A 24,929-nucleotide genomic window follows, 5' to 3' on the forward strand; every position below is an offset into this window, starting at 1 on the left:
AAGTAGCCAAATGGTTTCATTTTACCTCGGCGAAGTTTACAAAGCAGTAAGTTGTAGATCTGAAATCAAACGTATTAATTGGTGATATGCACCCAAAAGAAACAATACATCTCTAATTTTTAAAACAAGTTTAAAATGAAGTAATTTGACAACTAAAATTTGAAAACTGGAAAATTTTAACTTTGCCATCAAAAAAACCCAAAACAATAAATTTAAAGTTTTATTACAAGGGGATGGGGGAAGTACCAGAGTATTATTTAATTGAATAAAGCCAGGGTCATTCTCCACTGTACAAGTGGATTAGGATGTGGCTGATAATCTGAAAACTTAACAAATCAACTTATTTGAGAAAGAATGTGCAATCACATATACAAATCAGTAGCTGGAAAGACCACCACACTATTTCTTCAAAATCGGGAATTAACAAAGCTTAAACAAGTTAAGGATAATATAGTTACAGCCATACTGTAATCACTATCTATGTATTTCCTCTAAAGTGTCCTTTGACATATTATAAGTTTTCTTTCTTTATAATACACCAGAAATCAAAATGTAGAAATGTAACTCCAAAGCTGTTCAATGAAAAATAATTAAAAGAAGAAATTACCAACTTCATTGAACTGTTGCAGTTGTCAAAATATTCCATAGATCCTAATGCTGTAAAATATGTAACAACATTTAAACCACAAAAACCTTTTCAACCTTTGAGAAAGCACAAAAAACAACTCTTTTGGAAAAAATTGTCAGCATTTGCATTGGGATGTCACATGGATAATTACTGGTTATACAATTAATCAATGTAAAATAAACAAATTATATTGAACTTTCATTCTCTGATCTAAACTGTACTTTCTTTGTTTAGCTGTCATGTTTAATTTTTTTAAAAAACTAAATAACAAAAACTGTCTCAACTCTTGACTATAGTCACGTTCTTGATCTACATTGCAGCTTACTAAATTAATGTACAATTAGGTTTTACTTCTATGCTATTTTTCAGAAACAACTAATATTTTTAAGAAACAACTGATATTTGTCAATGTCTAACATCACATAAGATTTTGTGTAAACTATCTGAAATGTTCTGGCAGATTATGTAAATAGGCAAAATATCTGAATGATTGTGCTGACTCAAGAAAATCTCTACTCAAAACTTCCCCATTTAATCATAAAAGTACTTGATTAATGTTTCTTTTTATTATTTACCTAGAAATACCATTTAAGCTGATAAGATGTATTTGCCCCTGTCATCTCTTGTAAAGGTTTCATGTACCCCAGGGATATGTAGAATCTAGTAATCTTTATGTCATATCATTCTAATTTAAAAAATTTTACAGAATGAAAATCTGCACAGTTGTTAGAAAAAAAAAACACACATACACATACCAAATAACCTAGAGTAAATCCTACCCCTGTACCATCCTGCCAAAGCAAAACAACTATTTTAAAAAAAAAATCATTTTTCCAGTAGTGGGGTACAGTGGGGTAAAGGAACAAATGTTATGATAATTGAAGCCAGGAATGGGTGGATGGGGGCTGGTAATACTACTGTTTATTTTGTGTTACACTTGAAATTCTTCATATAAAGTTAAAGGAAAAATGTTTATTTGTTGATTATTCCCCACAATAATTATAAAACTTCCTTTAGAATATTTTTAAAATAATAACTGATATTTTTTAATTGGTAGAATAAGAAGTTTAATTCTTTTATTTTGAATTTTTGCAGATGTAAAAGTTGAGAAATCTTGCTGACAACAGATGAGTAGATGGAAATCAGAAAGGTTTTGTTATAACAATGTCACTCAATACTCTGCACATTTATCTCATTACACACAAAGGTCACACAGTACAATATATCTTCAAAAATTACACTTAATAACTTGATCAGATCCTCTTCCCTTTTGCTGAAACCAAAACACTGGAAACAACCTGGTATATAAGATTTGTTCCCAGGCATTATAGTGATTACAGTAATTCACATCATCAATACCATAACTAGTCTTTCAAAATGTTCTCTTCTGATGGTGCCCAAGAAGTTTTTACAACCTGAAGCAGTGCACCACAGTAAAATTTGGGACATGAGAAGTATGCTTTCTTTTGGAAAATGTGGGGAAAACTGGACCAAAGACAGATTAATTTTAAGAAAAGGCACAAAAGGAAACAGACTTGGAAACTGATAGTTTTAAAATTATCAATGCCCCTTTATATCTTGGAAAAATATTCCCATGCCCAGGGATGTGTTTATTTCGGTGTTAAGTCACTGTACAAGCATTATTAGATATATTATTTTAATCTTAGAAGTAAAGTACTTTATATTATATATAGTAGGAAAATATAAAAAAGATATGTTGGACAAAATACATTTACCAAAACATCTAATCCATTTACCACATGACTTTTAAAAAGCAAGCCATGTGGTTTATGTTTGAAAAGATTAGTAATCAGACCCTGAGGTCAGAAAATTTTTTGATAAATGTTCCTATCAAGTTAAAGAATTTACATTCCATTGAGGAAAACTTTTATGAATAAAAATTTAATAAAGAAGTTTTAACACTGGCCATTAAAATTTGATAAAGAGTTTTAAACACTGGCTATTAAAAGAGCTAATATAAATACATTGGAGTAGTTTTATAACCTGTTTTTGCAATATACTCATGAACCGAATCATGTACTATACATCACAACACAGGTGAAATATCACTAAAAACAGGGACATGTGCCAGTAAATTTAATATTACTCATTTAAAGTCAACACCTTAATCACAATTTTGTAAATCATGTGATTCATTCATAAAGTATGGAGCTATAGAAGCCAATTGAAAATTAAATCAAAAAGGAAGAAAGACATAGAAGAAAAAGGCAAAAAGGTAACTAAAAAATGATTTTTATGAAACACTTAGCTTAATCTAGCCAAAGAAAATGCTTTAAAGCTAAATAATAGGTGGAGGATTAATATAGATTATTACATGTAAAAAATACTGTTCTAAATCTAGTACTTCCATAGATTAAACCTAAAAATAAAGTAACAGAAAAGTGAATTCTATTGACACCAATTACCAGCCATTATTTAAGGAAAAAAGAAACCCCAAGCACATCTATTGATATAAACATGAAGTAAATATAAGCCAATCACAATCCTTTCTTATTAATGTTACCAAGTTCAAGGCATCATCCATTGCACCCCAGAGTCACAAACTGCCTCCCGTGTAACAAGTGATAGTCAACATGACCAAACTGAACATTTGATACATACTAATTAAATTTGCCTTGATTTTTTATGGAGTATGATTTTTTTTTTTTTTAAGACAGGTGAAAACCTCCAAAATTTTAAACTCAAAAATACTTTGGACTTAAAAAAAAAAGAGAAATCAAGTTATTCAAATGACAAAAACCAGAAACTACCAATAGACCTGAGGTACAAACATATAAGACAATGCAATTTACTCTTTACCTTTAAAATAAAAAAGCAGAAGTGTGATAATTTTAATAAGTAGCTCTAATTTTCCCACCCAGCCTTCAAATTATCGTAAGATCTTAACTTTTAAACTGAAAACTGAGATTAAAAAATAATGTAAGGATACTGCTGTTTCATTCAGAACAACTGTGCTTTCAAATCTATTTTTACTGTTTCCTTTAACTCAAACAACCACATTATCATCATCATCAAATGTAACAAACTGTATCAAAAAGTATTCCTTTAAGTTTAGCAGCTACCACAGAGAGAAAGAGGTTAGTACCTTCATGGTTTTTTAAATTATGTGCATTTTAAGTACAAAAATGACATTTTCTTTTATGAAGGTATTTACCTATATAGCTTTGTTTAAAATTTTAAATATTGGAGTTTTCCTACAAGTTTAGTAGTTAAGAATTTATGCAACAGGTTCCTTCTGTCCAAATCCTCCTTTTTTCCACAATCTGCTAATCCTTTTGAACATCTGCTCTGCCTCTTCCCCCATTTCCTGAGGATCACCACCAATCCTACAAGGAAAAAATATCAATACTACAAAATTATGAAATAAAGAGTCTTACTAAAGACTCTACTAATTTATGAGTTTGGGAGGAGGGGGATAACATGAAGAAAATATTTTAATAGCACCATAATAAAGTCTTGAATTAAAAAAAAAAAAATAACCTTAAGGTCATCAGTTAAAACACAGAATTCACATTGAGTAGCCACGGTATAAGAGCCACACTTCAAAGTGTAAGCTCCTTGATAAGAGGCCTACTTCCTTATAGATAACAAGCACTGACTAATGTCTAAAGAATGACCATATATACGCACTAAAAGTGAGACTGACTTCTAATTCAATAAACTGGTACCTTCTGTATAAGTGAAATAAGGAAAATAATATTTCTCAACTTTTTAGACAATCTAACTATGCTAGGTAAAGATGAAGATGTCATCAAGAAAACAGCAAACATTTACATTAAAAATGGCAGAGTGAATTTGAATGAACAGCAAACAGAAAATCAGATTTAGCTCAAGCCAAGACCACTATTGTTAGAACCTATTCAGTCTGTTTCCTCATTTTACCTATTTATAGAGTAAGAGGGCTGAGCTTGAAAACCCCTTCAACTATGGTTTTATTACTTCAGCTTCAACTACCAATTCATAAATATTATGTGATCATATAATCTGTAGAAATCATCGGTAGGTGTTTATAAAAGTTTTGAATTCTGCTTTAAAAAAAGAGTCCAAGAAAAGTATTATATTCTGGGACAATTTTACACAGAGGTATGTCAAGCTTACCCCTCCAAGATTTAGATGAACTTCATTAAAAAAAAAAAAAAAAAAACACACACATAAAACTTGTGAAACACCATCTAAAAATAAAACAAAAAATTCAAAGAAAGTGACCTTAAATATGAACCATATCCCAAAGCTTCATTTCCAACTTTGTCAGTAAATATTTCTAAATGTAAAATTTCTGATCAAATTTGTAAAGACAAGATGACTCAGTTAAATGCACAGTTAAATACAACCACATTTATGCTGTGTATGTGTGTTTTTTTAACTGTTTCTCAGTACTTATATTAATGTGGCTCAATATATAATTTATGGTGTGTGATTGAACATGGTAAGTGGAACTTATAAAGTAATGATGTGGTATGACCAGACATGCATTTCTCACATGCAGTATTTCAATGTAGTATATTAAGCCCACGAATCATTAAACAAAAGATGTTTAACTGCATACAGTTAAGCAAGACTGCTAGTAATCATTTACATATGCCCTTTCTTGAAAATACTATTGGTGTGGTATGTTAATCTCTCTCCAGTGTAAAAGTTCTTAAACTGAGATCCATGGGTTAGCTTCAATGGGTCTGTGAACTCCCTACAGTTCATATAAAATCATGGTATGTGAACATTTTTTGGGGAAGACCCAAAAAAGGGTTAGAACCATTCTAGTGGTTTTCTCATCAAGCACTAATGCATACTTTTATTATCATAACTTTCCTTACTTCTAATTTAAGCTACATGTTCAAATCTGAACAATTATTAATGAAACTTTTCTCTCACTGTAGTATTTCATTGTAAGGGTCCATTTACTGATATATACCTCACATTGTACTGTAAGCTACCTGAAGGCGTGACTATGCCTATCATATACTCAACTTTTTATAATAAACAAGTAGTTTCTTTGATATCAAACTGACAACTCTTCTCTTATATTAAATAACAACAAATAACTACAGGTTATAACAGGAAAACTGAAAATTTTCATAGCCTAAAATTACTTACATTAAAAAATAATACTTGGCTATAATATCTACATCACTAGAGTTACAAGGATTAAGTGACCAGTACTTATGAAGCATTTGCTCCAAAATAACAACCTATACATTCTTAAGATACTACTCTTCTATTTTAACAGCTTTTCCTCATGACCAACAACAATAAATTCATGAGAGTTAAGAGAATTTATAGCATACAAACTAGATGAGATTTTATTAATTTGGCCAAGGGTATAATTTATATTCAAACATTCCTTGAGTAACCAAGGTATCTCATCCGCAGAAATGCATCTACAAAGCCATAGAGCTATGTAAACTTCAATCATGGGATATGCACAGATTTACTGAAGAAAGTATATAAATGTTGCAAACACAAATGAAACATAATTGAATATAAATGAAACTTATAAATTAAAAACCTAAGCAGTATCACAGAATAGAACCATTTTCAAATACTTATTTCAATACATCACTAGTATTTCCAATTATTAAGGCAAACTAGACACTTAACAAGAAAACATACAGTGTAAATAAACCAAAGAGTAGGAAAAATAAAATAACTTAATAATTGGAATAAGTCTTGTTTACGATTCAAGTAAAACAAATGAAACAAGTTCAAATGAAAATTGTGATTACAGTTCTTGAAAGTCAAGGACTTGAGAATATTCAAGGGTAAATGTACTTTGTCTTTAATACAAAGTACCAGAACATTTGTCCCTACATATGCTGATGACAAACATCAGACAGTAACATGCTGTTAATTCTGTTTACATCTGTTCATTCTAGAAGAGCCAGAAAGAAAAAAATATTAAAACTTTAAGAAGAAAAACTGTGACTACTGCTCAACAGAAACTTCTTTTTGAATTTTTGAATTTCTGCCAGATCTTCACGTCAAGAGTAAGTGTTAGAATTTATGAGTCATCTGTTTTTAATTTTGCCCTTGAACTTACATCATTTATTTTGAAATAAATAAAAATTCTAACCTTATACCATAAGATTAACGTAACACCAGAAGAAAACTTTTCAGTCTACATAAGGTTCATATTTATGCCTTAGTATTTAAAAATATTACTAGATTAAAACATCAACAGTTTACCTTTATTAATGAAGTCACAACAATTGCTCCAGCATTTACCATAGGATTGTGTGGTTTATCTGAAAAATATAAAAGTAACAGAATTATGTTAAGTAGCTGATACCACTTTCTGAGATGCACAGTTACTTCCCATGAACATACATCTATTTTCTTTATATAAGCCACTGTTACAATTCTTTTTGGGGGTGGGAGGTAGAAAGTGGAGGAATCCAATTAAGTCTTTACACATCAAACCAATAATATACTTCTCAGAGGCTACTGTAATTATATAGGCAAACAAAGATTCAGATACAGAAAGACAGTGATTAGTGGTAGAGCACATTCAAATTTCCTAACTACGCCATTTACTAGCTATTTGATCCTGGGCAAGTAACTGAATTTCACTGTGCCTCATTTCTCCCATCTCTAAACAGCACCAATACCTCAGCAATTCAAAGGACTTGAATGAATTAAAATACATGAAATGTTTTGGCACATCACTAAGCAATCAAATAGTATTACTATTAAAAATTACCTTGGAAAAAGCATATCTAGTGTGGACCCAATTTTCCTTTTAGAAAGTATTTTACTTTCTTGTTTATGTATATAGATATATGTACATTCTCAGTCACTCAGTCATGTCCCAACTCTTTGCGACCCCATGAACTGCAGCCCACTAGGCTCCTCTGTCCATGGGGATCCTCCAGGTAAGAATACTGGAGTGGGGTACCATTTTCTTCTCCACAAACATATGCAGAAAAAGAAAACACAAACAAGTAATACACATAGGATAAAAAGATTACAGGGTATTTAAGTTGTATTGTCCATGTTTTCTATATTTCCTGACAATAAGGATGTATTTTGTATAATTAAAAATTACTTAAAATTTAAGTCCATCCAAAATCCTACCTCTTCTAATTCTTCCAACAAAGAGAATTTCAAAGTCTCAGCTGATTATATTGTCATTTACAGTACAACACAAATGCCAAACAGGGACACTGGAAACATTTATTTGAAAGCATAATTCCTAATCTGTTTATGGTAGTAACTAACTTCTTTGGGAACAAGTTCCTACCTAACTTAACAAATCTAGCAGAGTTCACAAGTTATTTCTACATTATTTGTCTCCTTGAATTTTATGCAAGTTATCTTCTGTGAGATGAGTCTAGAGCTAAACAAGGAAATTCTTCAACTGTTGAGTTCCGTATGACCCAGGAATTCCAGTTTCAGTATATAACCCAGAAAAATAAAAACTTATGTGTACACAAATGTTCTCAGCAGTATTACTGGTAATAATTTAAAAAACTGAAAAATAACCCACAACTCAAGCTTCCTGCCAAATGATGAATGGGTAAACAAAATATGTTATTATTATCCATATAATGGAATATTATTTAGCAATTAAAAATGAAGTACTGACATATGCCCAACATGAAAGCACCTTAAAAACATATGCTAAAAAAAGTAAAATATGCCAGCCATAAAACACCAAATATAATGATTCCATGTAAGTAGAACGTACAGAATAGGCAAACCCATAAAGACAGCAAGTAGATTACTAGTTTCTAGGCACAGAAGAGAAAGAGATTGACTACTAATGGGCACAGGGTATCAGTTGGGGTGACAAGCATCCCACAATTGGTTGTGGTCATGGTTGTACAACTCTATGAATATACTAAAAGTCATTAAATAGTACATTTTGAATGAGTAAATTATGTGGTAGGTGAATTATATTGCAATAAAACTTTAAAACGTATAATTAAAAAACAATAATGACAAAAAATTGGGTAACTTAACAGTACATCATTCTCCTCAATATAAGATCAACAATGTGATTTAGTAGCTAGCTCTGCTTTAACATTTTGGGTTATGATAATGACAAGTTTTCTAGTAGTCATGTACGGATGTGAGAGCTGGACTATAAAGAAAGCTGAGCACCGAAGAATTGATGCTTTTGAACTGTGGTTTTGGAGAAGACTCTTGAGAGTCCCTTGGACTGAAGGAGATCCAACCAGTCCATCCTAACAGAGATCAGTCCTTGGTGTTCACTGGAAGGACTGAAGCTGAAACTCCCAATACTTTGGCCACCTGATGCGAAGGGCTGACTCATTTGAAAAGACCCTGATGCTGGGAAAGATCGGGGGCAGGAGAAGGGGACAACAGATGATGAGATGGTTGGATGGCATCACTAACTCAATGGACATGAGTCTGGATAAACTCTGGGAGCTGGTGATGGACAAGAAGGCCTGGCGTGCTGCAATTCATGGGGTCTCAAAGAGTTGGACATGACTGAGCGACTGAACTGAACTGAATGACAAGTTACAGAAGTTAAAATAAAACTTAGCACAGGAATACTGTATAAGTAGTACAATCAGGATTTCACCTATTTCAAATTACGCTAAGAGAAGTCTGCTTTCTTTGAGGTCACACCAAATGAGAATGATTGTCACAGAAAAACAGTACACAGCCAAAGGGAAGCCAAAAAACAAAAAATTTCCAGTATTATATCCATCTGAATATATGGACCACATGCAGACAGAAATATAAATATAAAACCACATGCAGACAGAAAGCAAAACACAGAAATCAGGCTGTGCTAAATTAGTTTATACTTGTATTTGTATATATTCAAGTATCTGTCCTTTCACTTTTGATATTATCAGGTTCAATCTCTAGGGCTCTAGGAGGTTGAAAGTAAAAATTGCTCAGTTGTGTCCAATTCTTTGCAACCCCATGGACTATACAGTCCATGGAATTCTCTAGGCCAGAATATTGGAGTGGGTAAACTTTCAGAAACTTCTCCAGGGGATCTTCCCAACTCAGGGATCAAACCCAGGTCTCCCACACTGCAGGTGGAGTCTTTACCAGCTGAGCCACAAGGGAAGCCACAGAATGAAAAGATTATGGTAAAATAAAAAAGAAAATGCAACTGCCCTCAAAACAAATAGAAAAAGAAGCATAAGAAAATACCAGTTGTAACTTCACTTAAAAAATTAATAAAACAATGAGTATATGGCATATACTCATTTTTCATCCAGCATAAAGAAAAAATACAAGAGTGGTTTCAATCACTGAGTTCCTTTACTTTTGATTTCTTCAATTCTATTTTAACTCAGCACATGAGGAACCTAGCATATCCACAAAAGACTAAAAAATAGAAACCAATCTGTATGTTGGTGTTTAGATTTAAAATCTCTATCAGATCAAAGTACTATGTACTTTTGTCATCATCTTTTCTTTGGATTCCTGTAAAGTATTAAGACTTGTTAGTTATACAACTATTTAAAACAAGATATTTCTTTCATATACTAAATGTTATGGAAGAGAAAAAGCAAAAACACCTCAACAAAGGCCACCATAGAAGCTTTTTATTATGGAAGTTTTCAAACATATACAATATACAAAAGTAGAAAGAAAAGAATACAAGCGTGCATGTAGCCATCATTTAGCTTCAATGATAACTAATACTGATAACATTGATATTGATAACCAAAAGTGATATTTTTGATAACCAGTATCATTTAGTTTCAATGCTAACCAACAAATTCCAAACACTATGAGATTTTGTAAGATATTCCCCTATGATATACAGGGGATATACAGTGAAAGATATACAGTGAAAAGTCTTACTTTCTGCCCTTATCTTTTCTCTACCTCACCTTCCAGTGGTATAAAAATGGCTAAAAAAACTATTTTTTAAAGTAAGTGATTAAACTATCTCTACAGGTTTCAAAGGAGTTTCATGACAAATGAAAAAGTATGAATGTTTCAAATTTTTTTCTTCAAAAAAAAAAAACTGCTTAGATTTACACAGGAAAATGAGATATTTCTTTTTCCAAGTAACTTTTATATAATTCTTACCATCTTCATTTAAAAACAGTTTGTTGAACCTTAATCCACTTGGCTCTTTCCCAACGTATCGATGCACATATTCTGTTCCAAGGTCATTAACAGCAATGGCATATTTCAAAGGTTTTACACAGGACTGAAGACAAAATGGAACTTTGGTGTCTCCAACAGAATGCCTATTTAAAAGCAGATTTATAAAATAATTTAGATCAATTGGGAAAGAAATGTAACAATAACTGCAGCTGTTATTCACATGCTAATTCTAATTTACAACAGCTTTCCCATAGTTCAACTACAAGTTTACTTGGACATTAAAGAATAAGTAAGAATAAATATGTTTATTTAAAAAATGCAAAAGTTTACAAGTACTCAGATAAGAGACTGGCTCAAAATTATTACATAATAAGTAATGTGAAAAACTGCCCCTGAGGACAAGCGCGTATGACCCTCGTTACTTATATCTGTATTCTAACACATAAAATGAACTAGTGCTTTTAGAAATTACTCATCATTTTTTTTTTTTACTCATAGCTTTAATCAAGGCTAAACTGTGGCTTTTAAATGGGGCTCAGTTTATTCAGTATCATTCTCTGAGTCCCTCTCTAAAAATGCCTCTTCTTGTGAACCATATCTATTCATAATTTCCAGCCCCATTAAAACAAACAGCATCCAGTTTTATAAACTTGAAAGAGATGGCACTAAAGGCAATCATTATCACCATGGAGATAAACAACGGAACAAAAAGAAAGCTTTTTATGTTATCAAACTGCTAGGATGCACATAAAGTAAAGAACAGGTTTGAAAATGAAAAATCTGTGACTGACCTCAAGAGCTGCGATCTCTGTTTAATTTGCTAAAGTATCCCAGGTGCCCCAATCAGTGAGCCAATACAATAAAGGCACACATTCATTCTAGTGGAACTTATTCATAGTGAAACTGAGCACTATAACAACTACCCCTGGATAATCAGAAGTCAATGGACTCATCAGAGGGACACCTCACTTCTAAGTATATGATGGACTATAAGTAAACATGTATATATATTTAAATATATATATAAATAAATATAAAGAATATAATATTTTTATAAAACAATAATTTTTATAATAATATATAATATTTTCTTATCAAATTTATGAATAACTTGTAATTCAGCCTATAACTTCAACTTGGCAATGATTCTATTACCTGACAAAAGCCTGTCTTACTATCTTTGGATTGAAAAACACCTATGATCTAATCCAAAGTCAAGTTCCAAAATTTCTCTAGATAAGAAGGCTAAGCTAGAAGAATCACCTCTATACACAAAATATGTTTAAGAAGAAAAAAGACATGCATGAGAATTAGCTAATAATAATTTCCTCCAAATATAAAAATTTCTACTACATGATAAAACCATTTCTTCCAAATACAAGAAAATAGGAATAACACTACCTACTGGAACTTATTTCATAGGATAAGCCATGTTTCTCATGAATTTGTGTCTGTTCACAGCACCCAACATTTAATACAACACATGAGTGTTTAACACATTTCACAGGCCCAGATGAGGATAAAAGTCTGTCATAATGTTGAGAATAATGGACTAGAAGTTTAGAGACCTAGGTGCTAGTTTCACCTCTGCCAGTTTTATACAAATTCTGGGCCTCAGATTCCTTATCGTTAAGTATGAATGAACTAAATCACATTTTTTTAAAAAAATGTAAATACTTGAGGAAGATTAAGTAGTAAAAAAATTAAAAGTATCACTTAGAATGAAGGCACTTGAGACATATAAAAGCTTTAATTGGGACATTATGATTTGCAATTTTATCTAAATGATTTGTAGTTTTAAGAAAATTTAGGATAAAATTATCTAATATAAATTCATTAAGCTGTATACACCAAGGAGTTGTTTATCTCATTTTATGTAAGTTATATTTTAATGTAAAAAGAAATAATTACCTTAGTAAAAAGCAAACAAAAACCAGAATGATTTTATTTCTGAGCTAAAGTCTTCAAATGAGTAAAAAAACACAATTTTTCTTTTTTTGGCATAATTTTTCTGATAAGACCAAACTGCAACATAAGAAATATTTATGTCTGACTTACAGCATAATAAAAAGGTCATTTTTTAAAAAATATTTCAGAACTTTGTTCATTTTTCCAAGGGCCTCTCTTGATCGACTTGTTATCCAATTACTCTCTCTGAGGTGCCCCCATATTTTTATCCTTTTTATAAATCTGCTGGATCCTCAGATGTCAGTGGTTATGCCTGCAGTGTGATTACATCCTGAAAATCAACTTTCATAGGCTTCATGAAATCCTGCATCTTTTGCAAATGACTGACAGGCAGATGGTGATTGCAGCCATGAAATTAAAAGATGCTTACTCCTTGGAAGGAAAATTATCATCAACCTAGATAGCATATTAAAAAGCAGAGACATTACTTTGCCAACAAAGGTCCGTCTGGTCAAGGCTGAGGATTTTCCAGCAGTCATGTATGGGTGTGAGAGTTGGACTATAAAGAAAGCTAAGTGTCGAAGAATTGATACTTTTGAACTGTGGGGTTGGAGAAGACTCTTGAGAGTCCCTTGGACTGCAAGGAGATCCAACCAGTCCATCCTAAAGGAGATCAGTCCTGGGTGTTCATTGGAAGGACTGATGCTGAAGCTGAAACCCCAGTACTTTGGCCACCTCATGCAAAGAGTTGACTCATTGGAAAAGACCCTGATGCTGGGACAGATTGGGGGCAGGAGAAGAAAGGGACGATAAAGGATGAGATGGTTGGATGGCATCACCGACTAGATGGACATGGGTTTGGGTAAACTCTGGGAACTGGTGATGGACAGGGAGGCCTGGCGTGCTGTGATTCATTGGGTTGCAAAGTCGGATGCGACTGAGCGACTGAACTGAACTGATGGGCAAGAGACTATATACTACATTATATTGTCTAACTACCATGCTAATCATATCAGCAGCAAGAGGAACAAAAATAATGACAGTATGGGTAACCAATGTTAAGCAAAGAAAGGTGAACTAATTCTGTTAGTGGTCAGTTCATTAGAGAGTAATTTCATATTTTGCCAAATCTACTTTTCCTAAGCAAATCTGTAACTATAGTTCCTTGAATAATAAACATTCAAATAACAAGACTATAACTCTGAATAACATAGTTGAAATGCCTCATAAAATGTAGTAAAAGGTATTATTTCAGTTGAGTTTTTTAAAATTAAACTAAAACTTAAACTTCTCTGCCTTCTTGAATTTATGTCATCTCAAGGGGCTAATTACTATTAGAGAAGACGCTCCTCTCTACCTCATGCTCATTGTTATGTAGTGAGCAAATTTAAGTTTTAGAGCTGGTTTTGATGAATTTGAAATAAACTTACCTCTGTCCATCTACTGTACAAACAGATACACCCCACAAATCGGGGCTGAACTTGGCTAGTTGAGGAATATAATCTGCAACCTATCCAAAACAGTGGAAAGAAATCAACAGATAAAATATAAAATATTCTCTTCCATCAAAAAAATTTATCTCAATTTAGCTTCCACCAATAAACATTTTGTAGTACCCAATGGCTTTGTAGTCTATCTTTTATAACAATATTCATAAAAACTAAGGGCATAACAGACTTGAGAATTACAAATGAGATCTAAGTGACCTCTCAGAGTCTCCATCACCATCTGTTTTCTATTGCATTCTCTCTTCCCAGAAAAAAACACAGTCTAAGAGGAACTAGGAATTGATTTTCTTTTTAAGGGAAAAGAACAAAATTTATTTAATCAGGATCATGATAATGGGGTTTTATTATCTAAAAACTTTCAATATTGAGAATAAAATAGCCCTTTATATTATGTAGAGGATTTTAAAAACTGTAAACATTTTACTTAATATTTGAGAATATCATACCTGCAGAAATTCCCAGGAAGTTATTTTTTAATTAATTAAAAATATAAAGGTCACCTTAATCCTTTGAAAATCAAAAAGATTTCTTTTTAATGAAAGTAACAATTACCCATAATATTTGAAATATCTTAAAAGCATTTAAAAAAAGTACAAAAGCACTAAGCTTCCCTGGTGGTTCAGACAGTAAAGAATCTGCCTGCAATGCAGGAGACCTGGTTCAATCCCTGGGTCAGGAAGATCCCCTGGAGAAGGAAATGGCTACCCACTCCAGTATTCTTGCCTGAGAATCCAATGGACGTAGGAGCCTGGCGGGCTATAGTCCATAAGATCGCAAAGAGTCAGACACGACTGAGCGATTTAAACTTGTTTACTTCTGTTACTCTAAAAGAACTTAATCCAGTGGCTTCACTTAAATTTCTTACTTAGCCAAACACAAAACCACATAATTTTAGTCTCTACACCTCAAGTTTAGCTAAATTTATTCAATTATTGGTTTAGGAAAATATTCACATCAAAAACATTACCTTTCCTCCAGACTGCTTTTTAGCACTCTCATATAATTCATCGATATGGGAAGTAAAAGACATAAAGTCAGGAATGACAAACTTTCTTCTAAAGGCTTGTGTCAACAAAACAATGTTGCTTTGAACACATCTGTGGAATATGAAAAAAATTAGTACTTGCTAATAACAACACTATTAGGAGAATACTCAAACAATAAAAGAAATTCAACATTTTAAACAAATTCTAGAAATTACACTTTCTAAATTATTTTCTTTCCTCCAATCACCCTTTCATGTAGCTGCTTGTAAGCTGTTGAACAAGTAAAAGAAATAAATTAGATAGCCTAAAAACTGCATCAAAGATGAAAACAACAGAGCATTCCACCGGGTTAAGTACCAAGATCATCTAAAAACAAGACTTTTTCACCTACCAGATATGATAAGCATTCAGCATGACATCTGGTTAACAAATATCAGACTTTAATATATAGCTGAGATCCTGTTTATTTTTCCATGAAATAACCTCAGACATATGTCCCTTAAGAAAAAACTTCACAAAAAACTAAACATTCCATATTTTAACATATTTTCCATAAATTACATTTGAAAATTTTGCATTTCTAAGCTAAAAACTTTGTTTAGTCAGATTTGTCTCTAACATAAAATACTTACTTAAATGCTTGCAAAAATAATGTTTAACTTTATAAAATATATATAATACTATAATAATTTTATATTACTTGAATCACCAAAAATGCTTACATTATTCTATGCACTGTTAAGATGTGTAACACACTGTAGAATAAAAACATTTCACTGTTAAAAACTATTTAAATGATATGGTAAACCATGTGGGTGGGAAAGCATGAAATCTAAATTTGAATCAATATTCTGCTTTGTTTTAAAAGGGTTTAAGCTAGAAAATCAATTTATTAAGGTAACCCTAAAAAAGAGTTTTATAAATAGGTTAATAGCCAACCATATATTCTAAGCTCACCTTAAGTGAGTCTCAGAAGCTCAATAATAGAACACTTAATTGATAAAGGAAGACACTATAGACTTGAGCATCAAGCCATTATACCAACTAAGACTAAGCCCGTAACAGACTAAAAAGTACTAAGCTTTAAGTACTATTTTTCCTGTTTAACCCTCAAAAGATGAACACTTTAAGAAGGTAATTTCCCCATTTTACAGATAAGAAAACTCCATGTAACTTGCAAATAAATAACATGCACTAATTATAAAAGGAGAGTTGGAGAATAGACACTCTCAATTTTTCAGTCCATGGTAAATGATAAATTTTTATCTCACTACCTCAATTCAATGTTCTAAATGAAACAGCAAATTAGAATTAAAAGCCAGATTCACATTTTAACTATTGATAAAAATCCAGAATATATACTCACTTGGTCAACATAAAATTAAACACTGATTTAAAATAAAATAGGTTATTTTCAGTGATAAAGATGTGCTTCAATTACAACATGGAAAAGTTATAATCCTAATTTCCATTATTAAGCTATAGATGTAGAAATAACTGACATCCAAGAGATAATATTTACTTCAATAAACCAATAAATTTTATGATAGTTTTAATGTTACCTGATATTGTTTTGTCATTGACTTAATATTTAATATGCATCAAACAGTAATTCAACTTGTACATGAGAGTTACAAGTAATATATAAGGAAAGACATTTCTTAGCAGAAAAAAGTTTATAATTCCTGATCTTAAATCGCTGCTGCTGCTGCTGGCAAGTCGCTTCAGTCGTGTCTGACTCTGCAAGACACCATAGACGGCAGCCCACCATGCTCCCCCCTCCCTGGGATTGTCCAGGCAAGAACACTGGAGTGGGTTGCCATGTCCTTCTCCACTTAAATTGCTATACTGTATCAAATCAAATCTACATCCTCCTTTTTTCAAGAACTGTGGCATGAGAAAATAAAAGGACTGCCAAACAAATAAAAATTATTAACCTTACTACTATTTACCTACTCAAAATTAATCAGCACTTTCAAAAGGAGGTTTTAAACAAAAACTGTATAGTCAATGAAACTGGGATTTTTTTTTTTTTTTTTTACTCTATTAGAAGGTGCTGGTAAAGCCGTGCTAACAGCCTTCACTGGTGAATTAGTGTAGTCAGTCAAGGCGATATCAGAAGAGTGTCTAGCTGCATGATGATGAGCATTCCAATCTGTAATGTTTTCTTGGGAGTTATTTTAATATGGATGTCATGAATCTAACTAGAAAATCGGAAGTCATACAAAGTAGAATGAAGAGGAAGTGTTTTATGATTTTCAACAAGTCACATCTTTCTCATGCTTTCTTTGTTCAGTTTTCTAATCCGTAAACTGGTAAAAATAATTTTACTTTCCCTCTTAACTTAAATGTTTATGATTAACAACTGTTATGCACATCAGTTTTTTATAGAATATTTCAAATATAATTTTTCACTAGTAAAATAACAAAGTGGATAAGAATTTTCAAAGAAAAATCAAATAAATACAAAGACTAGCTCTCATTTCCTCCAAAACAAGATGATTAAAAAAACTATGATCACACATGATAATACTTCTAATATTTCCATGGCTAAAATGAATAAATAAGGTATTCCTTTTCAACACAAATTTTCTACTTCTACCAAGACTATTAGCATTAAAAACAACTGAGTATCTAGACAGGTACAGGCAGTCTGCAACTTTCAAACAGACTATGCCCCCAAAAGTATGCTTAGAACTCATTTTCCCATTTAAAGAAAAGTTTTACATGCTTCTCAGATTACTCTCAAAGGCTGAATATATATATTAACCAACAATGTATTTTAGGTAAAATGTCAGCACATTGACTTCAACCAAACCTTACCACCTTTCTTTATAAATTACTTCTCTGGGAAAATAAATTCCATTGTAACATCTGCTTCCCATTTGCATGAAAGTCAGATAGTTTATTTCTGGCAACAGTAACTAGAAAACTTATTTTGAAAACAGAGAAAACACTTCTCTGAAGCAATCACCTTTCCAGGTGACCTGAAAAGGCTGGCGGTCAAAGGTTCTGAATCTCATTCTAGGAATGAAAAGAGAAATTATATGCCTATAGACATAAACTTTTCCACTGCTCGCTCACATAGACCACTAAGCATCTGTCAAGTTGGGAACTGCCTATATTACAATTGTCAGGTTTTTTTTTTTAAATTGGATTAGCGTTTAAAATAACACTGTTATTTTTAATATACTTATAGTAGAAAATTTTATGCTTTTCTGTTTACTCAGTGTATTTAAATTACTTTTTAAAATTTCATATTTAAACAGTATGTTTATGAAGCACAAAAAAACCTTAATCAGTACTGAAAAGATATAAAATACTGTTTTCATGTAGGAATTCAAAGCAATTCCTCATACCCACAATCAACATACCTATCTGCCATGTGTTTGAATCAAATCTGACAATTTCATTCTCAGATATACTAAAATAACTCCCCAGAAGGCACTTTGCACAGAGTTCATGAACACTAAAAATAACATAATCTTACTGCAAAAATACAGCTAACTAGAAATTATTTCCTTCTCTTCACAAAGAACAGGTTCGAAGACTCAAATTTCCTAACATCAATTCCAACATGAACCTAAAATCTACACTTTAGAAAGTCAGCAGAGTTAACAGCATCAAGAACCATGTGGTGAAAAGACAGAGCAGAGTTAACAGCATCAAGAACCATGTGGTGAAAAGACAGAAATCTAAAATAGGCAGCACTCACTGCTTCATGGTATGCCAAGACACTTGGGAGGATCTCAGTTAAATACTTATACCTTCAGATGACTTAATATTCCAGGATACTTCAGCAGATATCTAGAACAAATCATCTAGCTCCCAAAAGACAATAAAATAAAAACATATATAAAAATACATAGATACAATAAACTTTCAAGGTAGATGCTGGAATTCTTTAGATCTATTTCAACCTAAGCCTATGGTCAGGAAAAAGCCAAGGTTTGACAGTAGTGTTTACAGTTTTATTTTAGTTCTCACTCAATTTTAGTTGTAAAATATCATATACTTCCTTGGGTTCCATGACAAACTTATTGTCTATCAAACTATTAAGCAATCAGACTAGTTGGAACACATTAAAGAAAATAAATAAAGATTGGCAAATATAGGTTGAATTCAACAAATATTTGGTTGAATTCAACCAAATCAAGGCATTAATATCCAAAGCTGGCATTAAATTTTCAGATATTCTGAAAAAAAAAAAAAAAATACAAAAGCCTATGCAGTAAGCCTATGTCTGATGTGAGGAGAGAAGCAGACAATGGAGACCCGTAACCCTAATGAATGCAGGCTGCCTGCAGCCTTTCCATTTTATGATGTCATCTAAATCAACTTGCAGAAAGAAACAGAGATCATGCTGAGAAAGGCTGCAAGATATGCAAATAACTTAGAGATCAATTTAAACAGGACAGACTGTGTTCATTCAAACTGAATGCAACCTCCAGGTATTATAAGTTGGAAACATCCATGGCTACATTTCCTCAAAACAGTTTCAAGGTATACTCTTAGCCCCAGTATATTATAGAACTTTAATGTGCACCAAGTTGTTCTAAGCAATTGATGTTTATAAATCCCCTCCCCTCTTTTTTTCAGTTACACAGGAAGCACTGGCTTTCAAAGATGCAATTTTGTTTTAAAAGAAAAAAATATCACATAGCACAGCAAATGACCATTAACGGTTTGGCAGAAATTTTTACTTTTTAAAAAGATCTTTGTCTAGCATGACACCATCTGATGTTGTTTGAAGAGTTAATCTTAACATATCCATACACTCTTTCAACCTGGGATCAGACGTTCGCAATCCTGTAGATTTGAGTGCCTGTTTTTAAAAAAATAAGAGTCTGTAAATACATAGTGCAAATAATGTATATGCTTATTCCAACTACAAGTTTTTAATTCCTGTATTTAAAGACTTCTACCCAAGACCTGAATATATATACATGGCATTTTAGTGTCACTATTACCCTCTTTCTGGACAAGTTTCTCATTGTTTCTTTCATTTCCTTTCACTGATTACCTTGAAATGAACATGATGAAAATTTGAAAATAAGAGAAATAGTGTCAGTCAAAATCTACATGTCAGATGACTTTAAGACTACATTGTGATATCACCGTATATTGATTCGTACTACTGATTTTCAAAAAGTTAGGGTAGAAAAATATAAAAACTTACTGTAATAAATTTATGGACAGGTATTTTCTCTTGTCCTTCTGCAATTGTATAGAACAGCAAATCTTCCAAACTAGGTAAGAGACCCTGTTTTATTTTACTAAAGAGGAAAAAAAGAACACAAAATTAGCTCTTATGTGAACTTTCAAGCAGATTTTAGCTACATCCATTTTAAAATAATGAAGCAGACTACAGTCGATCGATTCAAGACCTACTATCATATTAATAAATGCTGATTTACAAAAATCAAACAGTATTACTGAAACCACACTGAGAAGCACGTTTAAAACATGTTCATTAATTTACACAGGCATCTTGTAATCCTAAATCATCTGTTATGACGATTTCTTACTGTACAGCCTAATACAATCACCCAATACTAACTATGAGCCTAGAAAATGTTCAGGTAAGAGTCAATATTTCATTCTATTGTTATTGCTTTTTTATAGGATGATTATACCTATGTAAAACATGGTTGTGGTTTAGTCGCTAAGTTGTGTCCGACTCTTTGCGACTCTATGTACCACAGCCTGCCAGGCTCCTCTGTCCATAGGATTTCCCAGGCAAGAACACTGGAGCGGTGTGTCATTTCCTTTTCCAGGGATCTTCCCGACCCAGGAAGTGAACCCAGGTCTCCTGCATTGCAGGCAGATTTGTTACCGACTGAGTTATGAGGGAGTCCTTGAATATAACACATATATTATAGTCATATATTTGTTATAAAGTTATATATAGTTCAAATAATTAACCTGATTGTAAAATCTGAGGGAGAGAGTAATTAAGAAAAGATTAGTGCACAAGTTCTCAAGTCCTGACTATAATATTTACTAGTTGAGTCACCTTGGGTAAATTAATTAACTTTTTTGTGATTCAGTCTCCTCATTTGAGAAAGGGTGATAACAAGGCCTACCTGACAGGGTTCTTGTGAGAATCAGTTGACTTACACATTTAATACCCTCAGTGCCCTGCCTGGCAGAAAGTACTCAATCGTCAGTAGTTGTAGTGACTATTTCTAAAGTGACCTAGGCTTACACATACACATCAAATGCCACATATCACAAAGACTGTTAGGATAAAAATGTTACCATAAAAAAATATTAAAATCTTAATTAACTAATAAGTTGGTATAAGAAAAATTTTTTCTCGATTAACCAAATTTTTAATCGAGAAAAATTTTATTCCTACTCATTGCAAAGTTTTCAGATAAACTATAATGAACCTATAAATACTTTCTTTTGCAGGGTTCTGAAACTGAAATGAACACAGTTCAATATTCTGAACATTCATGACTGTCATATGTATTATAGTGATGTTATAAAAGAATTATATATAGATCAAGGGTAGACCAATCCCTTCCCCACCCATCACTATTTATTAAAATCAAAGGTACAAATACATGTATGTATTTGTACATATGTGTATACAAGATGTCTGGAAAGGGCTTTACCTTTATTTCAAGAAAGAGAAAACTAAAGAGTGGTCCATATATTTCTATTTTAAAAGACGAGAATACAGTGTCAGCTCACAGAGCATGTACATTTACACATGCACATATAAAATTTCTCAAAGAAACACTAATGTTGGCATTAATGTCACTTACACTTGTTTTCAAAGCTATCATACCAGCTTCTTGTTTTTAAAGTCAACCCTAAAGTACAAGAATTTCATGTTTTAAAAAAAAGTAACACATAGGATTATTGTAATTTAAAGATACATCCAGGATATATAATTACTCCTTAAAACAATTTTGGCTCTTAGAGAAATTTTAAAAATATATTTGGGATATTTTAATTATAAGAGTTAAAAATTATGGATCACTTCTGTTAAGTATTCTTATTAGTTATTTTACATGCATTCTAATTTAATCCCTTCTATTATGACAAAAAGTACTATTATCCAAAATAAATTATGATTCCTGGTACACAGTGGATGCTCAATATATTTACTGTTTGACAAAAAAAACAAAAAAGACTGACTCTATCCCCATTTCTCAGAGGCTCAGAAAGGTCAACAAACTTTCCAAAACTGCACAGTGGTAGAGATATATTTAGAAACCTTGTTCCTCTGAATTCAGAGTCCAAAATATATGCCTCTACAGTTTTACTGGCTCTCAAATTTACTAGCTAGTAATTACTTTTATAAGGTACGATTTTTCTAGATCATACCCTGATCTAAAACCATTAAGCAGCATTCAATAGTACTGATGACTTAATATTTAAAGAAAAATTGAGCCAGCTGTCAAAAACAATCGGTGGAAAATAGCATACTAATTATTTACAGAAAATGGCTTGTTAAATAAACTTCAGATAGTGGTAGTTTATCACTTTAAAAAACTGCAGAATAAGCTTTCCACATATTTATCACACCAGTAAATGGTATTTGCTTTGCCTAAAAGCTATGTAAGTAACAAAATATACAGTTCTTCAGCTTATGGTAGATAGGGCAAAGAATTGAAAATGACCATGTTTATTGCCACAGCTAACATAAAAGGCTAAATACTTACTTACTTTTGGACAAGAGACTAATTTTTATCCATTGGAGAGATATTTAAGTCATCCCTAAAATACCATGCTCACAAAATAAATAAATAAATAATAAACATAAATGTATAAAAAAATGTTCAAAATTGATTAAAAAAAAAAGTACTACCAATCTGAGCATTTAAAAGTTCAGACTCTGATCTGAAAATGAATTCACTTCAATAGTCTAGGGAACAAATGCAAAGGTTCTCCCCAAACTTTCAGCCACACAGAAATTACCCCAAAGACCTTTCCTGATATTATTACCTCCCTCCCCCACTTCTTCCCCCAGGCTTCCCTGGTGGCTCAGATGGTAAAGAACCTTCCTGCAATGCAGGAGAGCCAGGTTCGATCCCTGGGTCGGGAAGATCCCTTGGAGAAGGGAATGGCTATCCACCCCAGTATTCCTGTGTGAAGAATTCCACAGACAGAGAAGCCTGGTGAGCTACAGTCCATGGGGTCGCAGTGTCAGACACAACTGAGAAACTAACACTTTCTTTCCCCAAATTTAATACCACTGTGTGGCACTGCTTAAATATATTATACTTCACCATTAAAAGTCAAAAGCTAAAAACCGTAGTTTTTGGAATATATAGTAACTAGGATATTTTAAAGAAGTGTTTAAGTTTTAATGACAAAGAAATAGATTATAACAGGTTTTCACATTGTAGTACCAAAAATTGGTGATAAGCCCTCAGATTCTGTAGGGGGGAAGAACATGAAATAGTTACAATACTCAGCAACTAAAATGGGTATACATAGAAGATGTGCAAATTCAAAGAAAAGTCCTTGTTTTATACTTTTTAAATTCTTCTCTTTTATTCTCCCTCATTTCCTTTTTAATTTTTGCCTTTAAGATCTTTTCACCATCATTTTGTTCCTTCTTTTACCTCTTCCTTCTCCTACTTTACCCTCTCAAAATATCTGCCTAAAACACAGAAACGATCTCTTTAAAAAAAAAAAAAAAGAAAAACCCCATGTATTTAACTGGCATCTATAACATGTACAGCATTATACTAGTTCCTGCTTTCAATCTAAAAAGGAATGAGAAGACATACATAATAAGGAATTACAAGAAATCAACAATGGGACCCAATCATTGGAAAATTACTCATTCTGAACTAACAAGGTAGTTTCAAGGGAGGATGGAATTTGAGCTAGACTTAAAAGATGGGTAGGAGCTGGAAATATGGCAAAAGAAGAGGACTTTCAGCAAAGGAAACAGAATGACCACAGCAATCAAAGTAAACATTCACTGGGTCTTTACAAAGAACAGCAAATAGCCAGAGCATAGGATATATGAATTAGGGTGCCTGTTTCTACCCATGAGCTGTTAAAATACCCAATTTTCAGTGTTGAGAGAGTTCTATGTAAATCAACCAATAAATGAGGAGACTACCAAAAAATTTACAAATTTACCAATTCTACAAACATGAAAAGACACCGTCTCTGACTACTGATCAACCAGTTTCCCAATACAAAAGGACAGTTAAAACTCCTAAGTCTGATATTTGGTTTATAAATTGGCTATGTACTATCTATGCTATCAAAAGTTTCTAAGTAAAAAACTCTATTATCAAATGAAGGAAGGAAAATGAACTGCAAAATGAGGAGAGGGGGAAAAAATGGAAAACAACTTACTTTGTCTTATTTTGTTAAATAATGTTTCATATTACTTGACCTTTCCAAACTATAAAGGCTGGGGTACTATCTTCTTTGTCAACTCCATATAACTCAAATGTATAATATAGTATAGTAAACCTATTAGAAAAGCAAAAGCTTCTTCAACTAAGTTTAAAAAAAAAAAAGATGCCCACTAATAGAATACAAAAGAATGTTTTGGTGTTTTTATTTGTATCTTCATTTTAAAACAATGATCTGAAAAAAATACTTGGAGCTGTTTTTAAATCAGTTTATCATTTTGATTTTAGAGTGATCTGATTGACAGAAAGTGTCCATAACACCAGTAAATTGGCAGACTGAACCTGTGAGGTTGAAAGCTGCATTCATAGTGGCTGATCATATACCATTATAAATCTGACAAGGTGATACCTCTAAATCATTTTCCCCCAAGGCTAAGTATTAGAGAATTCAAAAACAAAATTTTACATTTTTTAAAGCTTTACTTTAAAAGAACTTTCT

The 24,929-nt window shown here is 32.2% G+C and overlaps 1 protein-coding gene across 5 annotated transcripts in view; it reads right to left on the minus strand.

Annotated features, from left to right (window-relative positions):
- GLS (glutaminase) overlaps positions 1-24,929 on the minus strand; it is an 86,781-nt gene that overhangs the window by 53,065 nt on the left and 8,787 nt on the right. For 3 of the 5 annotated variants that reach the window (XM_065930938.1, XM_065930939.1, XM_065930940.1), the window contains exons 2-7: positions 20,272-20,368; positions 19,796-19,917; positions 15,074-15,203; positions 14,029-14,108; positions 10,670-10,833; positions 6,830-6,888 (exon numbers count right to left, since the gene is read on the minus strand). In XM_065930938.1, coding sequence (XP_065787010.1) covers positions 6,830-6,888; positions 10,670-10,833; positions 14,029-14,108; positions 15,074-15,203; positions 19,796-19,917; positions 20,272-20,368 — 652 coding nt within the window. Of the gene's footprint in view, positions 1-25; positions 60-607; positions 658-3,803; positions 3,969-6,829; positions 6,889-10,669; positions 10,834-14,028; positions 14,109-15,073; positions 15,204-19,795; positions 19,918-20,271; positions 20,369-24,929 lie in introns of those variants that run through there. The other 2 variants (XM_065930941.1, XM_065930942.1) reach the window with 2 other exon arrangements.

The sequence above is a fragment of the Muntiacus reevesi genome, chromosome 3 (assembly GCF_963930625.1).
Source record: "Muntiacus reevesi chromosome 3, mMunRee1.1, whole genome shotgun sequence".
Classification (NCBI taxonomy): Eukaryota; Metazoa; Chordata; class Mammalia; order Artiodactyla; family Cervidae; genus Muntiacus; species Muntiacus reevesi.